At 38.8% G+C, this 27,693-nt stretch overlaps 1 protein-coding gene across 1 annotated transcript in view; it reads left to right on the forward strand.

Annotated features, from left to right (window-relative positions):
- FHIP2A (FHF complex subunit HOOK interacting protein 2A) overlaps window positions 1–27,693 on the forward strand; it is a 34,436-nt gene that overhangs the window by 492 nt on the left and 6,251 nt on the right. Inside the window, exons 2-14 of the mRNA XM_045878919.3 lie at window positions 6,057–6,135; window positions 10,559–10,728; window positions 12,407–12,511; window positions 12,956–13,078; window positions 17,907–18,200; window positions 18,391–18,587; window positions 19,643–19,757; window positions 20,317–20,393; window positions 20,476–20,668; window positions 20,848–21,017; window positions 21,398–21,541; window positions 22,433–22,523; window positions 24,584–24,727. Coding sequence (XP_045734875.1) covers window positions 6,057–6,135; window positions 10,559–10,728; window positions 12,407–12,511; window positions 12,956–13,078; window positions 17,907–18,200; window positions 18,391–18,587; window positions 19,643–19,757; window positions 20,317–20,393; window positions 20,476–20,668; window positions 20,848–21,017; window positions 21,398–21,541; window positions 22,433–22,523; window positions 24,584–24,727 — 1,902 coding nt within the window. The remainder of the gene's footprint in view (window positions 1–6,056; window positions 6,136–10,558; window positions 10,729–12,406; window positions 12,512–12,955; window positions 13,079–17,906; window positions 18,201–18,390; window positions 18,588–19,642; window positions 19,758–20,316; window positions 20,394–20,475; window positions 20,669–20,847; window positions 21,018–21,397; window positions 21,542–22,432; window positions 22,524–24,583; window positions 24,728–27,693) is intronic.

Raw genomic sequence — 27,693 nt, forward strand, 5'->3', positions numbered from 1 at the left:
CGCGGGCCCCTGTGCGTCCGCGGGAGGGTGGGCGGGGGTGCCCCGGCGGCACAGGCGCTCCGGGCCGGGGCGGGCGTCGCCTGACTCCCGGAGGGGGACGGTGGTCGGGAGCACCTGGCGGGGCCGCAGGGCGCACCCCCGGCCTCCCGGACCGTTAAGCTGCTCCGGATAAAAGGTGGCCGGCGTGGAGCAGGACAAAAGAAATGGCCAGACTTGGCTGCGGCTTGGGTTTGGCTTGGTGTTGTGTTGACTTTGGGAGGTGGGGTGGCAGGAAGGTGTGCCCCTGCTGGGGTGGGGGGGGCGCCTCTGGGAGGGGGCAGCCCTCTAGACCCCGTTTCGTAATCCTGCGGGCTTTGCCTCCGCAGGCCTCACGGCCGAACTCAGCTGCCCGGTATTGATTGTTGTGAAGTGGGAGCTTGGAGGGGTCTGGTCGAGTAGGGTCTAGACCCTTCCGAGCCCCCGGCAGAGCAGCGAGACCCTGTTTCCTTTCTTGTCTTCTCTTCCTGGACCCTCTCGCTTGAGGGTTTTAGACACCCGCACAGAGAGACATTCAAATACCCGAAGACACTAACAGAAGAGAAGGAAAAGAAAATGCCTTGCTCTGTTTTCATAATAAGAGGTCTAGTTTGCTTTACTTTGGTTGTTTCTCTCTACTCAGGGAGAGTTGCCCAAATTGGAAAACGCATCCTGTGGAAGAAACCAGTACTTCGCTAATTTAAAAAATGTCATTTTCTGTGTTTAGACTGTGTGATATAGCACCTTGAAATCCACCCAACTTAAAAAAAAAAAAAAAAAAAAAGCCAGCTGCAATAGAACCGTTTTTATGGTCAGATACAAATAAAATGGATTTTTAAAATTAAATATGAAAACAAAACTTTAGTACAATTGTTATTTTAAGTGATACGTGGGAAATGCTTAAAAATCATTTAAGCTCTACCACAAGTTCTTGGGAAAACGTGTATCAAATCAAAGAGAGGGTTTTCATGAATGAAGAGCAGTACTACACATGGAGATGACAGTTTTAGACTTTAGGACAATTTTTAATTTTCCCTTCTTGTACACAATCTACAGCAACTTTATGTTAAAAGAATTTAACCGAAATTTACAAAAACAGCGGCATTTACATTTTATATTATTCTTTAACTTAAAATCCCTTAATGTTAACATTGAGTACAGGTTAATACTGAGATAATTGGGAATAAAAAATATATTACATTATTTACATCCTTTACCTATCAGGTTGATATTTATTTACCAAAGTAAGTACTTAGAAAAAGAAAGATAGCTTTCATACTCTCCCAGTAAAGACTAATTTTTATCCCGAGGCTTGTGTTTTCTGTCCTCATTATCTTTTTATAACTGTATATGCTACCAAATTACCCATGTAAATTGTCTGACTCTGGCTCTGTAATATCCGGCTTCTTTACTTTGCTGAGGTGAGAAAAAATTAAGAGTGGATTATATTCATCTAGTCCTAGTAACTGATCCATAGCATTTAGAAAACTAATGTTTTTATTTGATTAGAGTTAATGTTTTCAGCTGTGATACCTTCCAGTTTACCTTGATAGGTTAAATCAGAAAAAATTTGGCAAACTTTTTCCTTTTTACATTCTCTCTTGGGAATGAACTCATACATAACGATAAATAAGCCATTCTTGTGGTATTTGAAGAATGTTTTTGCCTAGCCGAAGACTGGTTTCCATTTTTTTCAGTTCTGTTTATTTGCCTTGCATTTTCTTCTGTAAACTGCTTTTATCATTCATCAGTTCATTTCATTAGCTTTTCTCTCCTTTTAATTTGTATGCCCAATTAGCATTTTCTGATACAGTATTGCAATTAACATAATTATCTGGATTTTTCAGAGGTGGGACTTTATCCTATGTGCAGGTGCTGACATGACCTGAAGTGTCACTGTTTTCAGCCACTTTGATATTATTACTTTATAGGTTTCTTTGTACAATTGTGGTTCAGCCTTCAAATCTTCAAATGTTTTCTTTAGGGTTGACCAGATAAACATAATTCATTTAAATGAGGTTTACATGTAGAGTTTTCCTTATTGTTTAATTAATAGTTTCTTCTTACTTCCTGTTAACTAGTAAAAGGAAAAAAATATATAAGATTTTCAAGATTAGTACTTGAAAATGTGTTATTGAGCTGACCGATTACATTTTGAGTTTAGAAGAGAAATTCATACCTTGATCAAAAACAAAAACTGTAACGTAACTCTTGCTTTCCTTTTCAGAAGTGAGTCTTCCCTCAGAATAAAAATGATTGGCCAGTAAGTTTGCAGTGAATCCATTTTGTTAGCCTGTTGCCACATGTCATAAGAGTGAAATCTTGTAGTTAGTTCCTAGGTTGGACTAGATCATGTTAGCACAGTTTCTCCAAAGTACGAGTAAAACACTTTCCATTTAGTACAATTAAATATTTGTTGAGGGCCTCGTCTGTCCTAGGTAATCTGCCAGGAGCTGGTTCTTTCTAAATTTCAGCCAGTTTCATCCTTTGAGGGCAGATTTATCCCAAGAGGATAAAGAAGAAAGTTTTATCTACTTTAACTGGTTAATTCAGTGGAAGTCATCCTTCAGAATTTGCATCTTTTCTTTTCAAATTACAGTTAAGAGTTGATGATTGTTGGGACTGGCAGTTTTTTAAAAGCTCTTCTGTCCTGGGAATTAAAACCTCAAATCATACATATGTAGTGTCTTCTTGAGTGTATTCTTTTCTGATGGGATCTCAAACTTTTCATCCTTTAGTCATTCAGCTAATGTTTTATGAGCCCACCATGAAAGCGTGGCACAGCGCAGAGGAAACGGTATACCTGCGTCCTTGCTCACAATGCTTACAGTCTAATTTGGGAGACGAAACAAATACACAAGCTAAAAATTAAACAGTGCACAAGAGTGAGCCCTAGCCCCCAGAGCCATCCAGAATAAGGTTTCAGTCCTGCAGCCGTCCCTCCCTTCTACACGGAAAAATTACTTAATCTTTGTACATTTCAGTTTCCTCATTGTAAAATGGAAATAATTATACCAATCTTATAGGATTATTGTGAAAATTAAAATGAGATAATATATATGAAGTGCCTAGTGCAGTGCCTGGTACATAGTAAGTGCTTCATTAATGTGAACCATTGTTATTAATTTTTGGATGATTGTTCAGCCAGTGAGTTCTGTGGGGGCAAGCAGTTAGGATTGGAGGGCTTGGAGAAGGCTCCCTGGAGGAAGGGAGGCTTGAGTTGGACTTGGAAGAGGGTGGGGAGATGGGGGGGCCTTAGGGAAGTTGGAAGGAAGAAGCACATTCGAAGATCAGGGTGTGGACTGTTCGTGAGACACATGAGAGAGTGAGCAGATGGGGCTTATGTGGCAGATGTCTGGCTCTCCTCTGAGTTGCTGCGTAGGTCCTTCTGTGTGGTAGGCCTTCTGGAGAAAGACAGTCTGGGTTTCTAGTTACAAGCAGTGTTTCCCCTTGGGTGAGGCAGTTAACTGGCTTTGGCTCTTAATAGGAGTTTGGGGAAAATCGGAGTTTATTGTAAGATCATTTAAGACCATACAGGAATTGTCAACTTTGCAGCACTGTGCCTGGCACATAAGTACTCATTAAATGACAGCAACTGCTATGTCATTGGATTAATCACTCGGTGACTGTCACCGAATGCTTACTCTGTGCCATGACCGAGTTGAAAACTAAACGGGAAGTCAGTGATGAAAGAGACGACACGATCCCAGCCCCTTGTTGAGTTCGGGATCGAGTGGAAGAGATCAGCAATGACAAATGTGGGATAAGGGCTAAGAGAACGAGCAGGCTGGGAGAGGGTGCCACAGAGTTTGTGGAAAGGACTGGATCCTCGGCAGGAAGTCTGGCAAGGCTTCTCAGAGAAAGCCATGCCCAAGGTAGGCACTCAGGTCCAGTTTTGGTTGAGAGTGTGATTGCATGAATTTTCAAAAATTTAATCTCTGTTTTGCAAAAAGTGAACTCAAGTGAGAATCCCCTCATGCTGATTCACACACTTCTTCCTTTTTTTATTTTTACCCATCACATGAGTGTTTATTTTATGCAATGATAAAACAGGTAATTTGCATGTTAGAATTAGTAATGAAAGACAATTTTAGTAGGAAGTTTTATATAAATAAGGAAACTTACTCATGTTTGAACGAGATTGTTAAGTTGTTAGCAATTTGGAACTGTCTCCCTGTCTACTTAAATAGATTTCTTACTTAAATCAAACTCCTGGAAGAGAGGTATTCACAGGTAAGCAACACCATCCTGCTTTGAGTTGGACTAGAACAGCAAAGGTCCTAACACAAATCCTGTACGACCTCTAATCTAGTGACTTAACTTGGAAATGGAGTTAAGTCCCACAGGTAAAAATAATCTGGAGCAAGGATGCTGTAATTCCTCACAGACCAAGGAGATGCCCTCAGAAAAATTTAACATATTGCAATATTTACACTTAAGAAATTAGGTAGTTTTTTTTGAAATGCCAAATTTCATTTGAGTTTATCCCAATTGTTAATACATTTAACTATAGAAAGATGGTGTATAAAAAAACAGGTCCAAAAAAACCAAGAGAATTTTGACATATTTTGAAGACGATCCTAAAAACAAGTAGCTGATTAAAACATTTTTTTAATCTGAAAGTTTTGGGAAGATAATCCATCTTCCCAAGGTAACACTTTCTAATTTTCTTTTTAATTTTTTTTCTGAGTGTCTCCCAAATAATTTCTCTGCCATGTTCTTCTTGAAGGATAGTAATCCCAAAGGCTTTAACTACTTTTAAAGATCTTAAAGCCTTTTTGAAAATTTCCTAGCACTCTATTTGGAAATGAGGTGGATACTTAGATCTCTTAACCCAGTGTGATTCAGAGCAGTGCACACAGGCAAGCATGAGAGCGAGCCTTAAAACATTGGCGATTGCCACGAAATGTTGAGGTCCACTTCTTCCCTAAGGACATTTCATTAGGATTGAAGGGCGTAATGTGTCTATGACCAGTGTTTATAATTTGTCCAGTAGTTTTGAGATTGTTTTATTAGGATTTCAGACTTTGAGGTCTCTGCTTGAGAACACAAAAAATCAAAATGGACAGGAGTAACATGATTCCCGAGGTCATCAGTTTAGATGAAGTATCTGGGAATGAAAGATGACTGTGCCAGGCTTTAGGTTGCCAGAATAGAAACCTGGTTGTTTTTAAGTAAGCTGGATCCACTGTGAACTTTCTGCCCAGTATTTATGGGAATAGTAGGACTGGGAGAGCATTCTCTCTTTCTCTCTCTCTGTTTAAGGAAAAGACAGTGTTGTGGAAGGTGCATCTAGGTCATTTATCTGTTTAACACACATTTAAAATATATGGCAGGTTGGCTATGAGATGGCTGAAGGCATATAATTTTGGTCTTAAAATTTTTGAAGTAAATTTTGAATACTTTGAAGTGAAACATTTTTGGCCTTGTGGAATTTAAATTGGTAGTGTCTTGTTCACGTAGGTATTTTGCTAAAAATATGCACTGCCTAATCCAGGCTTAAAAAGAAAAGGTTTACATCTGTATGTCACTGAAAGTAGGGAACAGTTTTAATCAGATTACATGGTTGACTTTGGTATATGTTTTTGTAATGGTGACATGTAACTAATTACATAGCAGCTTTTTACTGTTTTGCATTTCAAAGTCCTAGGTACAAAGATCCCTGGTTACTGATAATTTCATTTTACTGATAATTTAAATAGGATTTTGCATCTTTTCACTTAACACCATTACTTTTGAAATCATGTGTAGTTAACCAGTTTTGGGGAGGAAAAAAAAAGTCCTAGACCTTGTAGTTTAATAATAATATTGATAAATACATTTTTTCTCTTTCTTAATAAATCATTTTTACTTTCTTGATTTTGACTCCTTTTGTTTTTCTTTGATATTCTGACATATAGAATCAAATTAAAGCTCATCCCTTATTTTTATGCTGCTTTTGTATTATTAGTAGACAAATACAGAGTTATACTTTATGGGAAACGTTTAATGCCATTTTCTTAATTGTTGTGGTCTTTTTGTGTGTGTGTGTGTTTGTGTAGCTTGCACCTTCTCTTCCTTTACAAGAAGATTTTGTTTATCACTGGAAGGCAATTACCCATTACTACATAGAGACTTCGGGTAAGAAATAAAGCTAATGTTACTTAAACAAAATTTATGAAATACTAAAATATATTTCAAATTAGTTTTCAAAATTATTTTATATTTAAATTTATAAACAAGTTATTTTACTTTTAATTCCTCTTTTAGATTCACTTTAAAAATGTATCTGTTGAGCACCTACTATGTGTAGGCATTGTTCTAGGCACTGAGCAATAGAACAGTAAATCAAACAGACAAAATCCCTGTCCTAATAGAGCTTATATATTGACGACGGAGACGCGAGCACAAAATAGACAGATGCACATAGTGTGTCAGATGGCAAGGGCTGAGGGGGAAATGAGGCAGGCTGAGGGGATAGAAGTGTATACATGGGGGAAGGGGGGCAGTTGGCTTTTGTAGGTTAGAGAAAGCCTCATTGCCCGAGCAGACTTCTCAGTTGGAATCTGAAGGAAAGAGGAAGCAAGCCTGGGGGGTTGGTTTCAGGAAGAAGACCTAGTGTAGAAACCCTGCGGCTGGAGCATACAGCATGCTTGGCATACTCCAGGAACTGCAAGGAAGCCAGTTTGGCTAGAGTAATGTGAACAGGGAGAAAAGTGTGAGGAGGTGACATCAGATGGGAGCCAGATGCAGTCACAAACCTTGTAAGCTATTATAGGGCTTTCACTCTGACTCCAAGGTGGGAAGCCATCAGAGGGTTTTGGGCAGCATGTAACATAATCTGTTTTAGCTTCTGTGAGAAAAAATTAGATTGGAAAGACGCAGAGGTGAAGCTATGGACCGTTAGGGGACTATTGCAGTGGTCTGAGCAATGATGGTGGCTTAAACCAGGGAGCTGGTAAGATGAGATTGTATTCTAGGTGTATTTTGCAGAAAGCTTTGTTGACAGATTGGATGTTGGGTATGAGAGACTGAGTCAAGGAAACTCCAAAGTTTTGGGCTTAGGCAGTTGGAAAATAGAAAGGCCACTTACCAGGACAGGGAGACTGCAGGAGGAGCAGGTTTGTAAGAGTATTCTGGACGTGTTAAATTTGAGATGCCAACTATATGTCCAATTGGATATGTCAAGTAGACAGTTGGAAATAGGAATCTGGAACTTAAGGTGGAGTTCTAAAGCAGAGATTGACATTGAAGTCATCACACGTAAGTAGGATTGAAAGCCATGAGACTGGATGAGATGTTGTAGGGAGTAAGGATAGATGGAAGAGAGAAGATGTTCAGAAATGGAGCCCTCGGGCCCCATGCTCAGACATTGGGATGATGAAAACAATAGCAAAGAAAACCACTTTTGCTAGTGGGGTAGAAGACGGCCAAGAGAGAATGGTGTCCTAGAGGCTAGGAGAGGAGACAGGGATTAATTGTGTCAAATGACGCTGATGTCGGGTTAATGAAGACTAAGAAAGGATCTTTGGACTTAGCCACAAGGAGCTCATTAGTGGACTTGATAAGAGCCCTTTTAATGGCAAGGAAGAGAGAGGGGACCTGATTGGATTATGTTTAAGAGAAAGGGCACAAAACCTTTATGGACAATGTGTGTGGACTGCTCTCTCAGGTCAGTGGGAAGGGGCGCTGAGAATGGAGCGTTAGCCAAGGGGAGGTATGGTTTCAAGAGAGGGTTTCATTTTAAGTATCTCTTTATCTGTTTACTCTCTGTACCCAGTGTGGGGCTTGAACTCACAACCCGGAGATCAAGAGTCATATGCTCTTATGCCTGAGCCAGTCAGTTACCCCTCAAGAGAGGGTTTTACTTTCTTTTTTTTTTTCCAAGATGGAAGATATTTTAGTTTGTACTTTGATGGAATGATCTAGTAGAGAGGGAGCGGTGGACAAGAGTAAGATGCAATCATTTCTGAGCAATACCCTTAAACAGGCAAGGGGAGTGGGGTCTAGTACACAAGTGAGGGCTGAGCCTTAATAGGCATGTGGACAGTCCATCCGTCAAAATAAGGTGTGGAAAGCAGAGCACATAAGTATAGATGAAGAAGGAGGGTGGCTGTGGTCTACAAAGTCTTCAAGAGTTCTTTTTCTGGTTGCTTCTGTCTTTCTCAGTGAATAAGAAGTATGGAGAGTAAGGGGAATGTGAAATACATAGGTCAAAGGTTGGCAAACCTTCTGTAAAGGGCCAGATAGTAAATATTTTAGGCTTTGTGGGTCCTGTGGCTTCTCTTGCAACTGCTCGGTTCTGTTGTGCAAAAGCCGCCATCCACAGTATGTAAAAGAATAGTGTTTCTTTGTTCGAATCCAACAGAAACCTGTAGTAAGGCTGGATTTGCCCCATAGGCCAAAGTCTGGCACCTCCTGAAATAAGAGTATTCAGGCAGTCTGATTGGGGAAGCTGATGGGGTCGTAGGTGATAATTCCTTAAAACAAAAAATCCTTTATAGTTGTATAATAAGTAAAAATTAGACACAAAATATATGTATACCTTTCCACATAAAATATAATTTCTACCTTAATTTGGATATTTAGACAGCAGATCTGTAGGAAAGTTTTTTGAGAGGAGCTGCCTTTTCAAATGACTATTCCTTAGCCCACGTGAATTTTTCCCTCCTCCATAGCTTTAAGGAAATACTTCAAGGGAAAGGCTTTAAGTTCTTGCTTTAAATGATTTTTTTTTTTTGCAGTTTAGTAGAAACAAGTATGTACATTATAATAAAGTATGGGACAAATGTGTGTATATGTGTCAGGCACAGAGAGAACAAAGAAGGGAGAAATAGAAGAAGGCAGAGTCCATAACGTGGGGTTTAAAGGATGATTAGGTGCAAGATCCAGGAGGAGGAGAAAGGCATTTCAGGTAGAAGAATAGCATATGGAGGCACAGAGACCTACATGCAGCTTAGGAGTGAAGGGGGTAGAGGGCAAAAACTACGTCTTGCCTTCTAGGGAGCTAGGATTTTAATCCTGTCAAGTCACATTTACAATTCATTTGTCTCTCAATTTACAAAGCCTTTCTGGTCATTTTTCTCCATTGATAACTGTAATCAAACCATACTTGAACATTCATTCTTTCCTGGAGTGTTTAGATAAAGTCTGCAATTAAAGAGGAAAAAACATAAAAAAAAAACCCCAAATTTCAAATAAATTTACAAATTATCTTCTGTTAGTGGCTGGCCACTCGTTTTAGAAGAATACAAAATGAAACATCAAAAGTTAACATTTCTTGAATTCTTACTGTGTGCGAAGGCATTGAGCTTTACACACATGGTTTCATTGAAATCATATGACAACTCTTCCTAGTGTTGATTACCCCCATTTTACAGGTGGTGGTGACGGAGGCTTAAATAGTTTGCCAAGGTCATCCAGCTACAAGCGACAGAGCCAAGATTTGAATGCAAGTTGTCTAACTCAAGGCCCCATGCTTTTAGTACCTGCCACATTGTATATCAAATTTGGTACATGTGTCATCCTTGGAAACAAGGGTGACCCCTGTCTTTCCATTGTTTTCTCTATAGGGCTTAGTGTTACGGTTTACACTGTGCGCGTGTGTGTGTTTGTGTGTACGTACGTACATGTGCACACATACAGGCAAAGCAACATCATCAAATATATAGCATACTAGGATTGTGTTGCACATAATATGGAGTACTAAGGAAATCATAGTAGAGACATAAATAGGAACTTGGCATTTCCAAGTATATTTTGTATTTAAACATTCTATTAAGAGCAATTTAGCCCTCGTACAGTAAGGGTAAGTTGAGAAAACCATGTGATTTTTAAGTCCCAACTGTGAACTCGAAAAAGTATCAATGGATTTTTATCTTAAAAAATCAATAGTGCTTAATAAGAATTCTCCTGAGAAGAAGTTTTGGCTTTGGGAATAGTTGTCTGTTCATGAGAGATGCCGGAAATTGTTCTTTGGGCTCCTCCTGTTTTCACAGATGGAGATGAATTAGGGGCTGTAAGTGTCTGACTTCCCAGTGTTATGACGTGATTCAGTAGCAAACAAAAACAGAACCTGCCCTTTCTATGTATCCTACCTAATTCAGCTTGATGTTTAAGGCCAACCTGTTTCTATATAAAGAGACTTAAAATTCAGATCTAAAAGTTCAGAACTTCTGAACTAGCTGTTTGAAAAAAAAATTGTTTTTAATTTTAAGTGTATACAAAATTTTGATGTTATGTGTATTTTTCTTGATCATGTCCCCATTTCTGTATAAATGGCTCTTATTTTGAATTATACATAGACATTAGTTAATAGAATATATTTCAGAATATTGATTCCATTTTTGAATAAGAACATGGCAAAAAGAATCACCTACATCCTGGCAAAGATAATTATATACCAAAGATAATTACATACCAATTATATACCACTTTAGTGTGTAGTTCAGATTTTTCTCTCATTTTGAATTGGAATAGAGAAATATCAAGGGCATTTTAGGTACAAATAGGCAGTTTTAAATTGTTTGAATGTTTGATGAATTTTTTTTTTATTATTATTTAGATGATAAAGCCCCAGTGACAGATACAAATATTCCCTCTCATCTGGACCAGATGTTAGGTATTTTGCTACAGGAAGAACGGGAGCGAGAGTTCGGAGTGACAGGGCCGTGTATGGAATATTTGCTTCATCACAAGATCTTGGAAACGTTATATACCTTAGGAAAAGCTGATGTAAGTTCCTGTGCACATGTTCTTGGGCATGTAATACATGCATTAATGTCTTAGAGGTAAAGAAGCTGCAAGTACTAAATTTAATTATAGAGGTATGTGTTAAGCATGGTGGGATCCAAGTCAGGACTGTGAAAAACAGAAAACGTGCAGCCTGCACAAATGTGACTGTCCAGAGAGCCAGCAAAGCCCCCAGATGCTCTAGGTGACAACTGGTCCTCAGGCTGCTGAGAATTAGTGTAAACATTTATGAAAATACGCTCAAGGGCATGTACTCAGAATCAAAGGACGTGAGAAGGAACCCAGTGTAAACTGGGTTAGGAAAATAGGGCTTATTTTTCATAATCTAGAAAGAAAATGTCACTGATTATTCTGATGTTACTTCTACCGATGAGTGGAGCCACGTTAAGTTTTTAGGCCTCATGAATCCTGAGAAATCTTTGCAAAACTGGTATTTATGATATAAATAATATTCTGTACCAGGAAACTTTAAAACTACATAAAAAGGCAAGTTTCAAAGCCTGTGGGGGTGTGAGGGAAAGGGAAGAACTTTGGAGTGCGGTTGGGAGGCCTGGTTTTGCCACTAACACACTGTGACCTTGAACGTCCCTTTGGTTAATCTTTCTCTTTTTAACAATCGAACAGGTGATCACGAAGGGCCTCCCCCAAGTCTCAAAATCTGTGCTTTTGTTCTGTGAATTTCTATAATATATGTGAAAATCAAACTGGAAAAAAACCATGTTTGAACACCAAATAGAGTTATGAATAGTGGTATTACAGAAAGTTTTCCTTTTAACTAAGTCTGTAGTACTCCCAATTCATTTTAAGTTAAATTCATGCAATTTATATTTTTGAGGCAGGGTATCTGCTCCCCTATCGTGTGGAGAGAGGGACGGTACAACACTAAGTTGAATACAGATTATTTTTGAGTGAAGGTCAATAATTGTAGCACTGGCAAATTAATTTTTATATTGGTGACTGTAAATATTATGGGTTTATCTGAATAATGCAAAGTATTTGCTATCTAAAAAAAAATACTGTGCATAAGATTATCGTTTATACCATTTCCAGATAGCATGTCTATGAGGATGCTGTGGAAATGCTCATTTTGTGACTGTATTTTAATTGCAAACAGTATAAGCAGGCTAGTGATAGAACATATAACCTTGTTAGTTTGTGCTCTCTTAACCCACAGCGTAAGCAGTCATCAGGTTTACCTACTTTTCAGCAAAGATTTAAAGCATGGCATGTTATAAGAACTTCTTTATTGAATATTCATTGTTTATAATAATCATAATGTAAATAATTTTGCAACTAATGCAGAACAGCCATGGAGTTAACCATAATAGTTCGGGGTTACCCTAGCATTTAGAATACAAACAGGTTGATGTTGCCCAAACCAAACTCTGATTTCAACAGCGTGTCGTTACCATGCTGGCTGTCATTACATCGGCCTGCGGTTCCATTGGCTGTATTATATAGTCCCAGATGTAATTTTATTTCTAGAATACCAGTCATTAATATTTGATGGAGAATTTTATATTGAAAGACTCATTAATTGGCTGGTTGCATTGACTTTTGAGGGTGAAATACATTCACATTCCTATTCTTTAAGCTTTTTGAGTAAGTGTGTTTGTATCATCTGTTCTCCCTTGTTTGCTTTTCTGTTCTTTGCGCCCAGTGTCCCCCAGGGATGAAGCAGCAGGTGCTGGTGTTCTACACTAAACTCCTGGGGAGGATCCAGCAGCCGCTGCTCCCACACATTAACGTCCACAGGCCAGTGCAGGTATTTTCTTCTCCTTCTCCAAACAGCACTGGGTTCTGTTTCTTTTCGTGTATAAGTAATTTAATGTGATTGTTCTAAGATGAAAAATAATAAAGGAAATTATTCTGAAAATAATGTGTAAATTAGCAAATACTTGAGCTTCTGGTTATTATATGCTCTATTTTTCTCTTAAAGTTTTATACATTAGTTTTTCCTTTAACTTATCTCTATGACATCTCAAGGGGTTTATTGTGTGCTTATGAATTTTCTAGGGTAATATATTTGAAAAACTTACTAGTAAATCTCTTTTGTTAGAGGTGATGGTAAATAGTGTTCTGTCTGCAGAATGCAAGGTATTTGCATTATGTGAAAATTGTAAATACTCTTAAGGCAAACAGATGGCTATTTACATACCTGTAAAAAGTAACCCAAGTTTGAAACATTTTTAAAAATTTTTTTTAACAGAAATTAATTCGACTCTGTGGTGAAGTACTTGCAACACCAACGGAAAATGAAGAAATCCAGTTTCTCTGTATTGTATGTGCAAAGCTGAAACAAAATCCCTACTTGGTTAATTTTTTTCTGGAGGTATGGTACTTCTTGTCAACCTTCAAAGCATGCTTATATTAAAATTATTTTGAGAATTGAATTCTGTAAATAATATTAGAAGGAATTACATTTTGTGGGTATCATATGGCTTGTTTCACTTCCCAGAATTATTTTTCATTGACGATCACTGTTTTGTTTTAACCTGAAATATTTTGAGGAGGCCAGTTTTCAGAGAAAGTACTTGAGCCGATCTACAGGGCAGTACAGGGCCTGGACAAATACAGAGTCAAGGCTTAGCAGGGATGCAGCTTGAAGGGGAAAATCAGGGAGAGTGAGTCACAGGAGCTTATAAACTATCATGTTATCAGCCAAGTCTGCTCTAGCGTGGGGCGCGGGTAATCTGGCCTGGGGTCCATAGGGATGGTGTGTGCGGACTGGGACAGGATGCGCACAATCCCGAGTGACCTCTCCAGCCTGGTACAGCAGTCGCAGTCGCTCTAGTATTCCGCCCTGTCTTTTCTTAGCCATAGTCACTGGATCATACTTGACGTATTCCATCAATTGATATTTTGGGTTTTACTCCCAGTTTTAAATTAGAAAATACTTTGTGTACTTTCTTCTGTCATTCACTTCTTTTTTTTGTGCAGTGAAGTCATTTAGGAATATAGTAGAAAAATTAGTTTGCGGGGGCGCCTGGGTGGCTCAGTTGGTTAAGTGTCTGCCTTCAGCTCAGGTCATGATCCCAGGGTCCTGGGATCGAATCCCTCATTGGGCTCCCTGCTCAGCGGGGAGTCTGCTTCTCCCTCTCCCTCTTCCCCTTTGCCCACTTATGCTCTCTCTCTCTCAAATAAATAAATTCTTTAAAAAAAAAAGAAAAGAAAAAATTAATTTTGCTAGGTTTTTAAAAAAATCTTTTTGGTTTTCTTTTTGTTTTTCTTTCCCTAGATTAGGTACAAGTGAGGTCCAGTGCAATTTGCTCTCTTTGGTCTGTAGTTCTCTGAGTTTAACAAACCCACAGTCATGTAGCCACCACCACCATCAAGCGACCCAGCAGGTCTGCCACCCTCCGGCGGGTTCCTTGTAGCCCTTCTCACTCCACCCCTGTCCCCAGCAATCACTGATGTGCTTCTGTCCTAGGTTTCCTCTTTTACAGAAAGTCACAAAGATGGGATCAGCTTTCAGGTCTGCCTTTTTTTTTTTTCCTTAGCATAATGTATTTGAGATTCAAAGATGAGTTTGGTCCCTGATACTGTTGAGTAATATCCCGTGGCGTGGATATATCGCAGTTGTTTATTCATCCCTCCGTTGAGGGACGTGGGGTTGTTTCCAGTTTGGGCATTATGAATAAAGCCACTATACACATTCACACGCGGTTTTTTTTCTGTGGATTTAGGTTTTCACTTCACTTGGGTAAATACCTAAGAGTAGGATTGCTGGATCCTGTGGCAAGTATATATTTATTTTCATAAGAACCTGCCAAACTGTTTTACCCCTTATCATTTTGCATCCCATCAACAGCGTATGAGAGTTCCTGTTGTTTCCCATCCTGTCACAGTGAGTGTTGTCAGGGTCTTGTTTTTAAAAATTTTAGCCGTTCTAGTAGGTGGGTTTGTTTTCCGTTTCACTCTATTGACTAAGTCACCCAAGATCCTCTTCTACACTCTTACTGAAGATAGGTGAGCAGCCAAGCTGCAAAATTGCATGCATTTAACTTTTTAGGTAGTGATAAAGATGCTGAATGCCAGTTTTTCATGATGGGCATCATATTTTGAAGGTTTGTTTCAAAATGGCTGGAATACACTTATGATTTCAGATTTTAAGGGTTTATTACAGGTTTTTTTAGGTTTTGATATAAATATATCAAATATCTCAATCTGGCTAAGTCTGAGATTTTTCCTCTCAAAGTTCACGTTAGTTACTTAAAGTTTTCTTAGATACCTAGTTACTTTCGATGCATGGATTTTTGCCCACGCTTGAGCTTTAAGGACTTTTTCTCAGAATCCCTGAAACTCATTCAGAAGGACACAGCCATCGATCAGAAGCAGAGAAAATTTATGGGCATACATATGCTGATGGAGATATAGGTGTCCTCTGTTTCCCTGTCTTCATAGAGACAGTTACATTTAGACCTCACTACAAAGAACGCCCAGTTTTAAAGCGCATACTTCTCCACAGCCTGAGGTAGTAGGCATCTCCATTTTCTCAAGACTATTCATAAGCTTTTAATGTGGTTGTTACAGTCACCCTGTCATTAGAGTTATTTAAATGTATTTTATTTTCTCCTGCTGGTCAATAAGCTCCTTGAGGGCAAGGACTGTTTCATGAATCTTTGGGCTTCCACAACTTCTCTAGTATCCAGTATAATGTATAATAACTACTTAATTAACACTTACTGAATGAATCTTCAGAGAAATGCAGCTATATTACTTGTAAGTACAGAGAGTAATAAAAGTACTTTGCAGTTCTCAGGCGTGTATCCCCTGAAATCTAATCTCTCTTTTCATGTAAAGCAGCTACTCTGTGCATCTACTATGGTTTAAGTGCCTATGATAAGTGAGTTAGGAACAGTCTTTGCCCTAAAGGAGTTCATAGTCTGGTGACAAGGGTAAGACTAATATTCAGGCTATAATCTGAGGTGGAGTAAGGTGAGTATCCTAAGAAGGGTACAAAGTTAATGTGCCTTAAGTCTTCCTAGGATGAAGGGATCACATCTGCTCTAGGTCGTTGGGAAAGGCTTCATAGAAGAGGTTATCTTTTATTTGAGCCCTGACAGATTTTCAGATAAGAATGGGTGAACATACGTAAGGGAATGAAGATATAGAAGTTTGTGGTGTGTTCATGAAACAGTATAAAATTAGGATATGTGATAAGAAAAGGGCCTGGAGAGATGGACTAGGATCAAAACCTTTGAATGGCAGGATGAAGAATTTGAACATACTTGAAGTCACTGGGGAGCCACCGAAGGTTTTTGAGCAGGGATGTTATTACATGATGATGTCTGTACCTTAAGTCAGATTGATGGCAGCATCTTGTACAGTGGATTCCTTTAAAGGAAAAAGAAAAGCAGAGGAAACCAACTTGGAAGCTGAGGGAGTAACCCCGACGAGAAGGGGCAAGGACTATAAGTTGGAGGCAGTGAGATGGAACGAAGTGAATATATTCCAGAGAGGCCAGAGGTAGATTCTGTGTGGTCTTGTGCAGGAAGTAAGAGAAAGGATGATGAGTGCTTGAGTTTCTGAACCAGGAAGGTTGTCGCTAACAGAAAGAAGGGAGCCCCGAGGGAGCTTATGTTGAGGGAATGAGGGAAAGATGGTAGTTACAGTTCTGGATGTTTTGAGTCCTCCTGGTATCCTGATGGAGATAATTGGCAGGCATTGATCTTGCAAATCTGTGATTTGCGAGGGAAGTCTGGGTTCAAGAGATTTGGGGGTTATGTATATAAATGTGCTGTGGTTATCATTAAAACCCCTGAAGTAGAAAGGGAACAGTTTCGGTAAGAACCAAAGTGTAAGACAAGGCAGCAGTTCCTCATCACCTGGGAGCTTTTTAAAAATGCAGATTTCATCACGACATTGTACACCTGAAATCAATATCCAGAGACGACCGTGACTCATTTGTCTTGAGTCACACTTTGAGAAACACTCGTCTGAGAAGTGAATGCTAGTCCAAGGTTATTCTTCCTTTGCCATTCTTATCTGAGGTACCATTTCCAACAATATTACTAGTATTTTAGATGGAATCGAGTGTTCACATTCGTAAGGACTGTGATATGCAACTGATTTTATAGGAAATTGGGAAGTTGTTTGGGGTAGTTTTATTTTAACATGTGCTGTGGCCTCAATTTCTCAAGAAGATTGGTCCAAACTATATCTTTAACTGTAATAAAAGTGATTTATAGTAACTATAATATAACTTTGGAAATAGAACTCTGAACTCATTCAGTACTGAATGCACCTCTGTGGTGGGTGAAGCATGGTGAGAGGCCCCTGAGGAGAAGCTGGTTGATGATGACTTCTAACCTGTGTGTGTGATTTGATTTTTGCTCTTAGGTTCAAATGGAAAGCAAAACACTTCTCCCCTGAAACAAATGATTTGCTTTGGTTACAATTCCTTTTTTTTTTTTTTTAAAGACTTTATTTATTTATTTGAGGGAGAGAGCACACACGAGCCAGGGGGAGGGAGAGGGAGAAGCAGACTCCCCACTGAGCAGGGAGCCTGACATGGGACTTGATCCCAGGACCCTGGAATCATGATCTGAGCCAAAGGCAGACGCTTAACCAACTGAGCCACCCAGGCGCCCTGCTTCGGTTAAGATTCTCTTTGTGTTTGTGTGTGTGTATTGGGGAGGTGGGACCGACATTTCAAGTAAATCTTTTCTCATCAAGAACACTAATAAAAAGGTCCTGAGAGTATTGAGTTCTTTTTATAAAGCAGAGGTACAGGGGAAACAGAAAAATCATCTTAGAAAACTGATCTTAGAAGAATCAACATCGAGGTTCTGTATTTTCAGTAGCCCAGTGATGAGAAGACGATTAATTCCAATTGAAACCTCCTGAATCTTTTTTCCCCACTAACATCAGTTGTTTTTAGCAGTAGTCATATAGTTATCACTAATATTGTTCATTGCTTTTGGTCATGGTAAACCGTTTTGTACTTAGTGTAAAGAGTGTTATAAGTGCCTGGGCAATTTTAAAATATCTAAAACACAGCTTGTTGACGTCTGAGTATTTTCATTGGTCCTAACACTTTTACCTATTGCCACATTGGCTAGACACTGAACGTGAGTTATAGAAAAACCGATAAAAACACGGTTTCTATTTTATAAGCCGTTTGATACGCATCTTACAGAACATGCGTTCTTTTTCAGAATAAGTTGAAGTCATTGGCTTCCAGAGGCACACCAGATGTAATTTCAGAAGACTCCCTGAAAGGTCAGCATTCCTTGTCCACAGACACGGGCCAGTTCTGTCAGCCAGAGGAACTGTCTGGTGCCGTGGGGCTGGAGCACGCCGAGACGGAAGATGAGCCTCCTCAGCAGATGGATGAGCTGTCCGCCAGCCTGGAGAACCTCGCCGTCAGCCCGCTGCCTGAGGCCACGGCTGTTCGTCCAAACCAGGATTACAACTTAGTGAATTCCTTGTTAAATCTCACTAGGAGTCCTGTGAGTCTTCCTCACTCTTCCCCGCTTAACCTGATCACAGTTACGTGCATTTGAAATAGAGCAACAACAAAAACGAAAGTCTGGTCTTCTTTTAGTGTAAAGCATCACCTCTTTTTAAGTTGCATTTTTTCCACACAACTTGACATACGTCTAATTCAAGAATTGAAGGGGTCCGTGTGTTTTCCCGCAGGATGGCCGGATAGCTGTGAAAGCCTGCGAGGGCTTGATGCTGTTAGTCAGTTTGCCGGAGCCCGCGGCTGCCAGGTGCCTCACGCAGAGCACGTGCTTGTGCGAACTGCTGACGGACAGACTCGCCTCCCTGTACAAGGCCCTACCTCAGTCCGTGGACCCGTTAGATATTGAAACAGTGGAAGCGATTAACTGGGGGTAAGGACCGTTGCTTGTGCTTTCCCACAGAAGCGACTTCTTAACACCTGTACCTGTAAATTCGCTTCTGTTGTGCAGGGATCTAAATCTTCAGTTTTGGAAAATGTGACATTACTTGCGATCATTAAATGGGATTCTTTTCTGAGGCTTGTTTGAAATGTGTGGCCAGTCAGGAGTGAACTGGTGTGGGAACAATCCAGCTGTTACATAGTTAAGCTATTTTTCCATTGTAATGAATAATGAAGACCTTAATTACATTAAAACCAGTAACTTTGATTTTTTTTTTTTTTTTTTTTTGATGCCTGAAAGAAGGAACATCCTTTTATGAATATGCCTCTCGGGCAGTCTCAGTTTTGTGGCCCGCGTGTATGGACCCTCCCCTCCGACCCATCTTTTAGGGGTCCCCTGATTCTCATAGGAAAATGTGATTATCGCAGAACATTTATAGGTTTATAAGCAGCATGAGGAAAAGTACCCCGAATCCTATCATCTATAAGCTGCCTAATGTTTTAGTATAATAACCCGTTATAACTTTTCTGTGTATTTTTAACTCTTCCTTGGTTTTTACTAGTCTTTTCCCACCCGATATCCTGCCAACATCGGTAGGGCAGAGCCACAGGTTAACTTTACTGCTGTCCGATGTTTTAAGGCAGGAAGAGAAGCAGGCCACTTGTTTCTTTCTGCACACCCTCCTTTACCCTTTCTTCCACCCCAGCAGCTGAGAACCTCCCACGCCTCATTCCTGCCACTTGGTCAAATTTACGATGGGAGCATCAGGAGCTGTCTGTGTGGTTTTTCCGCTGCAGTTCCATTCTGTGTTAGTCTCCCTCTTCCCACTTAATGAGTGAAAGTTATTTACAGCTTTAATTTGAAAGGTTTTCTCTAATCCTTGGCTTACTTTTATAAAACCTGCTTCTGGTGGTCATCCAGCACTGCCTGTATACGTGTATCTTACTGCATAAGTTCATTCACGGGCCTTCATTGTTCCATATGCGCTGAATTGGATTAACGCTTTGGGATTACTTTGGACTAAGCATTTCTTCTGCGTCCTACAGCTTGGACTCATATAGTCATAAAGAAGATGCTTCAGCATTTCCAGGAAAACGAGCCTTAATTTCATTTCTTTCCTGGTTTGATTATTGTGATCAACTTATAAAGGAAGCACAAAAGGTTTGATTTTTTTTTTTGTTACTTACTGATAATTTTAAAATGTAAATGTCTATTAAGTAAAATTTTCTCGGTTTATATCCCTGAATATGTCTTAATTATCTTAGGATAGCACAGTCAGTAAAATAAATACAACCAAATAAGACAAGAAAACGTGCGCGCGCGCGCGCGTGTGTGTGTGTGTGTGTGTGTGTAGTACCACTCTGGAATAAATCACAGTTCAAGTTCTGCAATAGAAAGTTGTATTTACAGTATTACAACAGAAAGCTCCATAAGGTGACATTGGCCTCCCTCCATTTCTCCTCTTTGGGGAGACGTTAATACTATATGGGATTGGGATAATGTTTTTGTCCTGTTCACCTTGTTCTTGGAAATGTAGATAAAATATAAAGGACCCAGTAGCTGGCATCTAATCTAGGTTTATATGCCATTGACAGTCTCAATAGGCAAGTTTGTTTTTCCACATTAATTCAAATGGAGAATGCAAACTGACTTATTGATGTTACAAATTAATTTCTCTTTCCCGTTAAAAAAAGATAGCGATGCTCTTTCCGTATTCTAGACTGCTGCTATTACTCTTGCCAAAGCTGTCCATGAAAGGTTTTTTATCGGAGTTATGGAACCTCAGTTGATGCAAACGTGAGTGGCCTTTTCCTTTAAAAAACAAAAAGTTGCTATTTCATGTCATTTTCCCCACTAATGACCTGTTTGTTGTGCCCAGTTCTGAGATGGGTATTCTAACATCAACTGCTCTGCTCCATCGCATTGTTCGGCAAGTAACCTCTGATGTTTTGCTTCAAGAAATGGTGTTTTTTATCCTTGGAGAACAGAGGGAACCGGAAACTCTGGCAGACGTTAGCAGACACCCTTTAAGACATAGGTTAATAGAGCATTGTGATCACATATCTGATGAGGTAAGCTATGACAGATTTAGAATGCGGCTTTGAAGCGTAATTTTAATGTACTTGTGATGTTTTGAATATAGCTTCTTTCTTGATGTGGCTTTAAAATCAAAAGCATGACTTACAGGATGGCAAGAAGAATCATTTATTCAGAGATGTTTTTCAGTTAGCCTTTATCATTTTGGTTTCAGATAAGCATAATGACGTTAAGAATGTTTGAACATCTTTTACAAAAACCCAACGAGCACATTCTTTACAACTTGGTCCTAAGGAATCTCGAAGAAAGAAATTATACCGAGTATAAGCCTGTGTGTCCAGAAGATAAAGATGTGGTGGAGAATGGATTGATAGCAGGAGCCGTGTAAGTCCCCACCCAGCCGTGCAAGCTTAGCATTTCCTACAGAACTGTCATCTTCTCTCTCCTCCTACTTCTGTCCCTTATTCATAAAAAAAAAAAAAAATGCCTCTAACAGTTTACAAGATTTTTGAAAATAAAATTTAGATGCCATGATATCATCATACCTTTAAATCACAAGTGGTATTCATTAAACGGAACAAAATCAATATATTCTGGAGTTTGATGTTCGTATAAAATGTTAATTTCCCTATAAAATGTAATTCTTTAATTCTTTTATTAGCAAAACCATGTAATGTTTTCTAAGAACATGACAGAGAATCTCATTGGTTTAGAGAAATGTAATAAAATGTTGTCTTTTTTATGCATCATTAAATTAAACATAGAGATCTGGAAGAAGACCCATTATTTACTGACATTTCGCCAGATAACACTCTGTCAAATCAGGAGTGGCTTAGCTCTTCACCCCCTGCTACTCCAGACCACCCCAAAAATGATGGGAAAACTGAAGTCCATAAAATTGTAAATAGGTAAGTTGCCATATAAATTTGACTTACATTTCTTTTGCTGTTTTTATAACCCATAATAGTTCTGTTCTTAGATTGTTACAAAGATATATTGTAAATTCAATCTTCCCTTCTTTAATCTAAATTATATCTGCTTTTTGTCATGTTTATATAGCAAGTGACAGCCTCGGGGCAACAATCGATAGCAAAGGGGGAAAGCTCTACTTAACATAGAAACAAAAATGGGTCATAGTGGTTAGATGAACCTTCAGATGGCCCTGCTTTTTTTAACATAAATAATTTTAAGTTATTCTCAGTTGGAACAACATGGAGAATGTCCAGTTTGACAAATTGCACTTCTTAGTCATGTACTCACGTATGCTAAGCATGGGGCCATTCCCTTTTGATACTTGTGGTTTTACTTTTTTCTTTTTCTTTTTTTTAAGTGCCCTTTCTCTGGCGATATTCTCTTTCTTCCTTGATGTTCTCTTTCTTCCTTCACAGCGCTGTCACTGATGTGCCTGGTTCTGGCAAGTGACTTTAGAGAAATTGCATGTGGCTCAAGATGCAAAATTAGGGTGCATAAAAATCTTCAATTACTTAAAAGCCAGTTTCCTGACGTTAACAGATATCATGGCAGTCTGTCATTGTGCTGGAATGTAAAAGATCGTTTTAGGCTTACTTCTACTTTAAGTGGAATGAGTGGTTATTAAATAAAACCTTTGAGATATGAAAGAGTAATCAGTCAGTAAAACTGATTCAAGATTAAGGACTTAAGAATGTATCATTTCATTTTTCAAGTTTCCATTTGCATCAACACTTGGCTAAACTGAAGATATCATTCAATAGTTTAAGGTATAAAGATACTGAATTGTGGGAGTATTTCTGTTATTGACTATGGCTTTCTCATTTAAGTTTTCTCTGTCTGGTACCCGATGAAGCAAAATCGTCCTACCATGTCGAGGGCACTGGATATGACACCTACCTCCGAGATGCTCATAGGCAGGTAAGTGAAGTAGTTAATTTTTGGAAATGAAATCTAATGAGTGCACATACACACTTTGTCCCATTGCCCACAGTCATTTCTCCAAAGGTTTCCCTCAACGAGACCCGAACTCCCTCTTGTTACTTTAACTTCAGGCAGGTGACCTTACTTTGCCTCTTACTGACTCTCTCTGTCTCAAAATTTCTTTATGCTTCTCCCCTTCCTTTTTCTCCTTCCCCTATGTCTCCCTCCCCACCTCTCCCCTTCCCCTGTGTCTCCCTCCCCACCACTCCCCTTCTCTTCTGTCTCCCTCTGTCCCTCTCTGTCTCCTTCTTCCCTTTCTTTCTATACTTTAAATTCTATCTACCCCCCTATGCTTTTCCCTACTGATCCAAAACATAACTTCTAAATGATTCTACCCACCACCCACCCTTACTCCTAGTCCACAGGCATTGCCCTGTACCCTTCTCCACCTCTTTTCTCACCTGAACAGTTACGTACAAGTGCCTCGCTCCCTCACTCCGTGCGCTCACTACTCCCTTCCCCCGCAGCTTGCTACCTCCCTGATAGGACTCTCTGAAAGGTCTTCTCCGAAGCAGTAACCTAAATGGCCTTCTCAAGGTCTTCTTTCCTCTCCCTAGCATTTTACAGAAGTCCCAATTTTAAAATGTCTCAAGTCAGAAAAATGCACATTTAATTTTCATTTAAATCCTTGAGATTGAAGTGTACAGTTCTGTATAATTAATTTGCATGGGCCTGTAGCATGAATGCGCAAGTCCAGATGACTGCACGAGTGACTAGAGTAACTGTGTAGCTGGCGCCTTCAGGGACGAGAGAGTGAAGGCAAGACAAGTGGTACCGATCTCAGGAGTATCAACTGGATTTTTCGTTTATTCTTTCTGTAAAGTTCCATTTCCATTTTCTACAAATGCAGTTATTATGGATTGTTTCAGAAATATTAGAAGACAGACAAGAGGGATAAAAAATGTTTAATTTCTAGGTGAGAATTTCAGACATGTTAATGGGAAAATGCTTTATTAAATATTGGGGTGTGGTTTAGGATAGAAAACTACTGAAAGCCAAATTAGTTAAAACTCACAAAGTACTGAAGAAGCTGGCTTTTTGATTGTTTTGAATATGTTTTTCTTTTAAAAGTTGAAGTTAGTGCTTCATGGTGAGAATATGATTTAATTTCAGGTAATTTCCAAACTAGAGAGGTCAGAGTAATGTCGCTTTATTGAATAAGGGGAATCTGAAAAGGGAAGGAATGGGGAAGAAAACTGTATTCCAAATTTCTTTTGTTTAAACTCAGGTAAATTATGTGTTGGGGAAGACGTTTCAAATTTATTTTTGTTACGTGAGGTCTTGCACTTACCAAAACCCATGTTGTTTATCCCAGTGGTAAACTGTGTAGTGAAGGACCAGTTTCTTATTATTTCCAATCTGTCCCAGACAGATTACACTTGGGTAAAATATAATAAAAATGAATTACTAGAAAGATGAAAAAAAAATACCACCCCTGATTATTTTATTAGATTCAGCAGACATAAAATTTGCTCAGTTAAATGCAGTCAGGGTTCTAATGCTGACTCTCAGTTTTGCGCTCCTCTCACTGCGAGGGAAGCAAACCTTCTGCGGAGCACGCCCCACACAGCACGGATTTCTCCCACGCTGGGGCCGTGGTGGAAGTGCAGCGGTGAAGAGCCGAGCCCGCCTTCCCGACAACATGCATCTGTTCATCTATTTGCATGTAATGTTTTCAGATAGATTTGATAATGTGGCTAGGGCTTACTTTGCTTTTTAAATTTTCTCTGAATCTGTGATAAAAATAAGAGTTAAATTCCTCTAAAGGAAAACACATGCCTATGTTTTCATCAACATACGTTGGCACTGGTGATCATAAGCTTACCTGTCCCTCTCCTTAGCCTGTTCCCTGAGTCCTTCCTCTCCCACGGGCGCCTCCCATGGAACAGACACTTGGCACTCATGTGCGTTCTTATATGCCTGTTGGAGGAAATCATTTATGTTTGATCTCAGTTTGTTCTGGTTTGTTCTTTAATGATGCAAATGCTTTTCCCTAGTTCCGGGACTACTGTGCTATCTGCTTAAGATGGGAGTGGCCTGGGTCTCCAAAAGCATTGGAAAAGTGCAATTTAGAAGCTACTTTCTTTGAAGGTCATTTTTTGAAAGTTTTATTTGACAGAATGGGAAGAATTCTTGATCAGGTAATAAGCTTTAAAATACTAATTTTCACATTATTTTGTTACCATTCACCATGGGTTCATCTCAAGTTTTAGTTTAGATCTTTAATAGTTTTGTTTTTTTAGTTTTTCCACTAGATGACTTTTTCGTAAAGCTTGATTGCCAGCGAGTGGTGCGTTTCTGATGCGTTTGTTATGTTCGAAACCTTTATTCGGCCTGATGGCTGTTACATAATCATATATTTTACTTCTCATTATAGACCATTCTCTTAATAACCTTCACACATTTTGGAGGTGATTAGAATGCTTTCCTTGTATGACGTAGAAAGCCTTTTCTTTTATTAGTACAGTTAGTACAGATACAAATTGAGTCAACCTTGTAAAGTTCAATTCAGACGACCTTAAATGTCATTTCAAATTGAATCCTGAGCACTCTGGTCTCATTAAACTGACAGAACAATATTAGAGGAATCTGCTTCTTCAGATAAAGAACTTATGAAAGATACTCATTTTCATAAGGGGGAGATGAAATGAAAAAGGTAAACTTACTTATTCCAAGGTAGATAAAAAGCACCATCAGCTGGTATGTTGCTGTGTATGTATGTGTGGCTGTCAGGAGAAATGAATTTGGGATTACAGAACCCCTCCCTCCCTCCCTCTCTCCTTGACAGATGAACAGAGTGAGGATAGAGCTTTGAAATGCTTTACACCCTGGGATATACACTTGAAATAAAACCACCTGGCGTAATACTTGCCTCAACATAGAAATTTGACTTAACCAATTCGGAATTAATTTAAAATTGTTTATTAAAGTACTTGTTCTTTTTTAGCATTTTAGTTAAATATTTATGTGAGCATAGGGAGTTGTAAAAGAAATTTACTCCCTAAGCAGGCTGTCTTCAATTCCCAGAAAACCAAATAAAGAAATTATAATTTAAGAAGTATTTCACAGGGTTAGACTTCAGTCACTGCTGTTTCTGGTAGTAATCAGTTAAGAGATAGAGTAAGTCCTTTTTTCTTTTAACCTCTTAATAGCAAGTGCTGTATTTCTCGTGTTTGGTTGGTTGGTAAATCCAGCTCTTGTAGGCATTATGCTGTATATACATCGTACACATCTTGGCTGTGGAAGCCCCCTGGGTAGCGGGGTTCATCAGTTCACTGTGTTCTTTGTGCTGGTTTGCTAAGCTTCATTTGGATCGTGGGTATTTTTCCCTTTAGTTTGTGGAGTGCTGACATAAAAGGATCCTTGGAGGCAGAATATCCTGAAATGCTTTAAAGTTCTTTTTATTTCAGCAGCTAGCACGTCACACTGCAGAGCTGATTCATGCACACTGTCTCAACCATTCTTCTGTAACCCTCAGTGCTGGGCAAGACTGACTTCTGGTCATACTTTGTCAGGGAGGATCCCTAGTTGCAGTTAATGTGACTTACAGCTGGTTCACTACAGGCCCCAGCCTCAAACCTTTGGTCTTAAAACCCTTGATTTTCCAAGCCTTTTTTGGTAAGAACATTATGTAGTCAGATCTCAAAGACAGTCATGAGTCCTGGTGTGCTGAGCGTGCTTAAATGGTTTAGTTTCATTTTCTCTCTTTTCTAAATGTGTTTTGTTGAGGATCATGTTTGCCTGTGTTCTCTTAGTATAGAAATAGCGTCAGGGTAACCAACCTGGGATTAAACATTTACTACAGATAATTTAGTGAAGTAGCTAGTCTCCTGCATGTATAATTGAGAAATCATGAAATTATTATATATAATATATATGTATTATATATGATATGCATTATTATAAATGAGAAATCATTCATAATACTATTGTGTTGTCACAATGTTAATTTTCTGAAAATACCTTATAACACAAACATTTAGTAGTATTTGTGATGATTTTATAAAGATAGTAAAGTGCTGAGGTCCATAGGCAGAATGTAAAGAACACCATGAAAAATGTAGGGAGGTAGGTCCAGCTTCTCTCTGCCCCAACAGGGAAGAGTATGATCTTGGGCAACTGTGCCCCTTGTCACATTTTCTTCTTGTTAAGGTGAAGCTGGTGTTACTTGCCGTAACCTCCTACTTAGATTTGCTTGTAAGAATTAAATGAAGAAAATGATTGAAAATACTTTAAAAAATACAAAATCTTGTTAAGTACAGGAGTTTTTAGAAATTTCAGAGGCTATCATAATTTTGACTTAATATCACTAAATCATATTACTTTGGCTCTCTGTAAATTTAGCCTTTTAGGAGAAGGGTTGAGACTGAGTTTGCTGGTGACATCAGTATGTATGTTTTTTTGTTTGTTTGTTTTGGGGTTTGTTTGTTTTTTTGGTCATTAGTATGCTTTTAAGTCAAAGTTTATTGTCCTGAAATTCAGGCCTTATATTTAGTGTGAGCTCAAAGATGGGCCAAGTCCATTTGATATGTCAGAAAAATCTGGTTAGGTTTTGTTTCAGGTGAATACTGTATGTAAAAGCAGAAAATAAATCCAAAATAATAGATATAAGCACTTCCTGTTAACCCAAGAAAGGGTTATTCATATTAAAGAAAAAAGGCCAACTTGTTTTAAAGTTATTACCATTATGAAGTAGAAGCCATTTCAGAGAGAGAACAATTTATGCGTAGCTGAGATTTGTTTTCATTTTCACATTAAAATATAATCTGAGTCAGCCTTAAACTTCTTAAACAACCAAGGCCATAGATTCTTGCAGATAAAGCTAAAAACCGAAGTAACACCCTATAAGGAGAAACAAAGTTTAAGGGGCAACTTATATCCCTGCTGAAAGCCAAATTCTGTTGACTTATTGAAGCTCCTATAAATGGCAAATTTAGTGACCTAAATATCTGAACTATCAGAAATCAAGTCACATACAAAACTGTACTAAAGTTGTATTTTAAGTGATTTTGTTCACATGCTTTACCAAATGCATTCTTCTTAAAGATTTTTAAAAATGTTTCCTCTGTGCCTAAAATACAACTTCATGTGAATTCGTTGTTGTTTA

The sequence above is a fragment of the Mirounga angustirostris genome, unplaced genomic scaffold (genome assembly GCF_029215605.1).
Source record: "Mirounga angustirostris isolate CCGP_5_RB_7025 unplaced genomic scaffold, mMirAng1.0.hap1 SCAF_6, whole genome shotgun sequence".
In the NCBI taxonomy this organism is placed as follows: Eukaryota; Metazoa; Chordata; class Mammalia; order Carnivora; family Phocidae; genus Mirounga; species Mirounga angustirostris.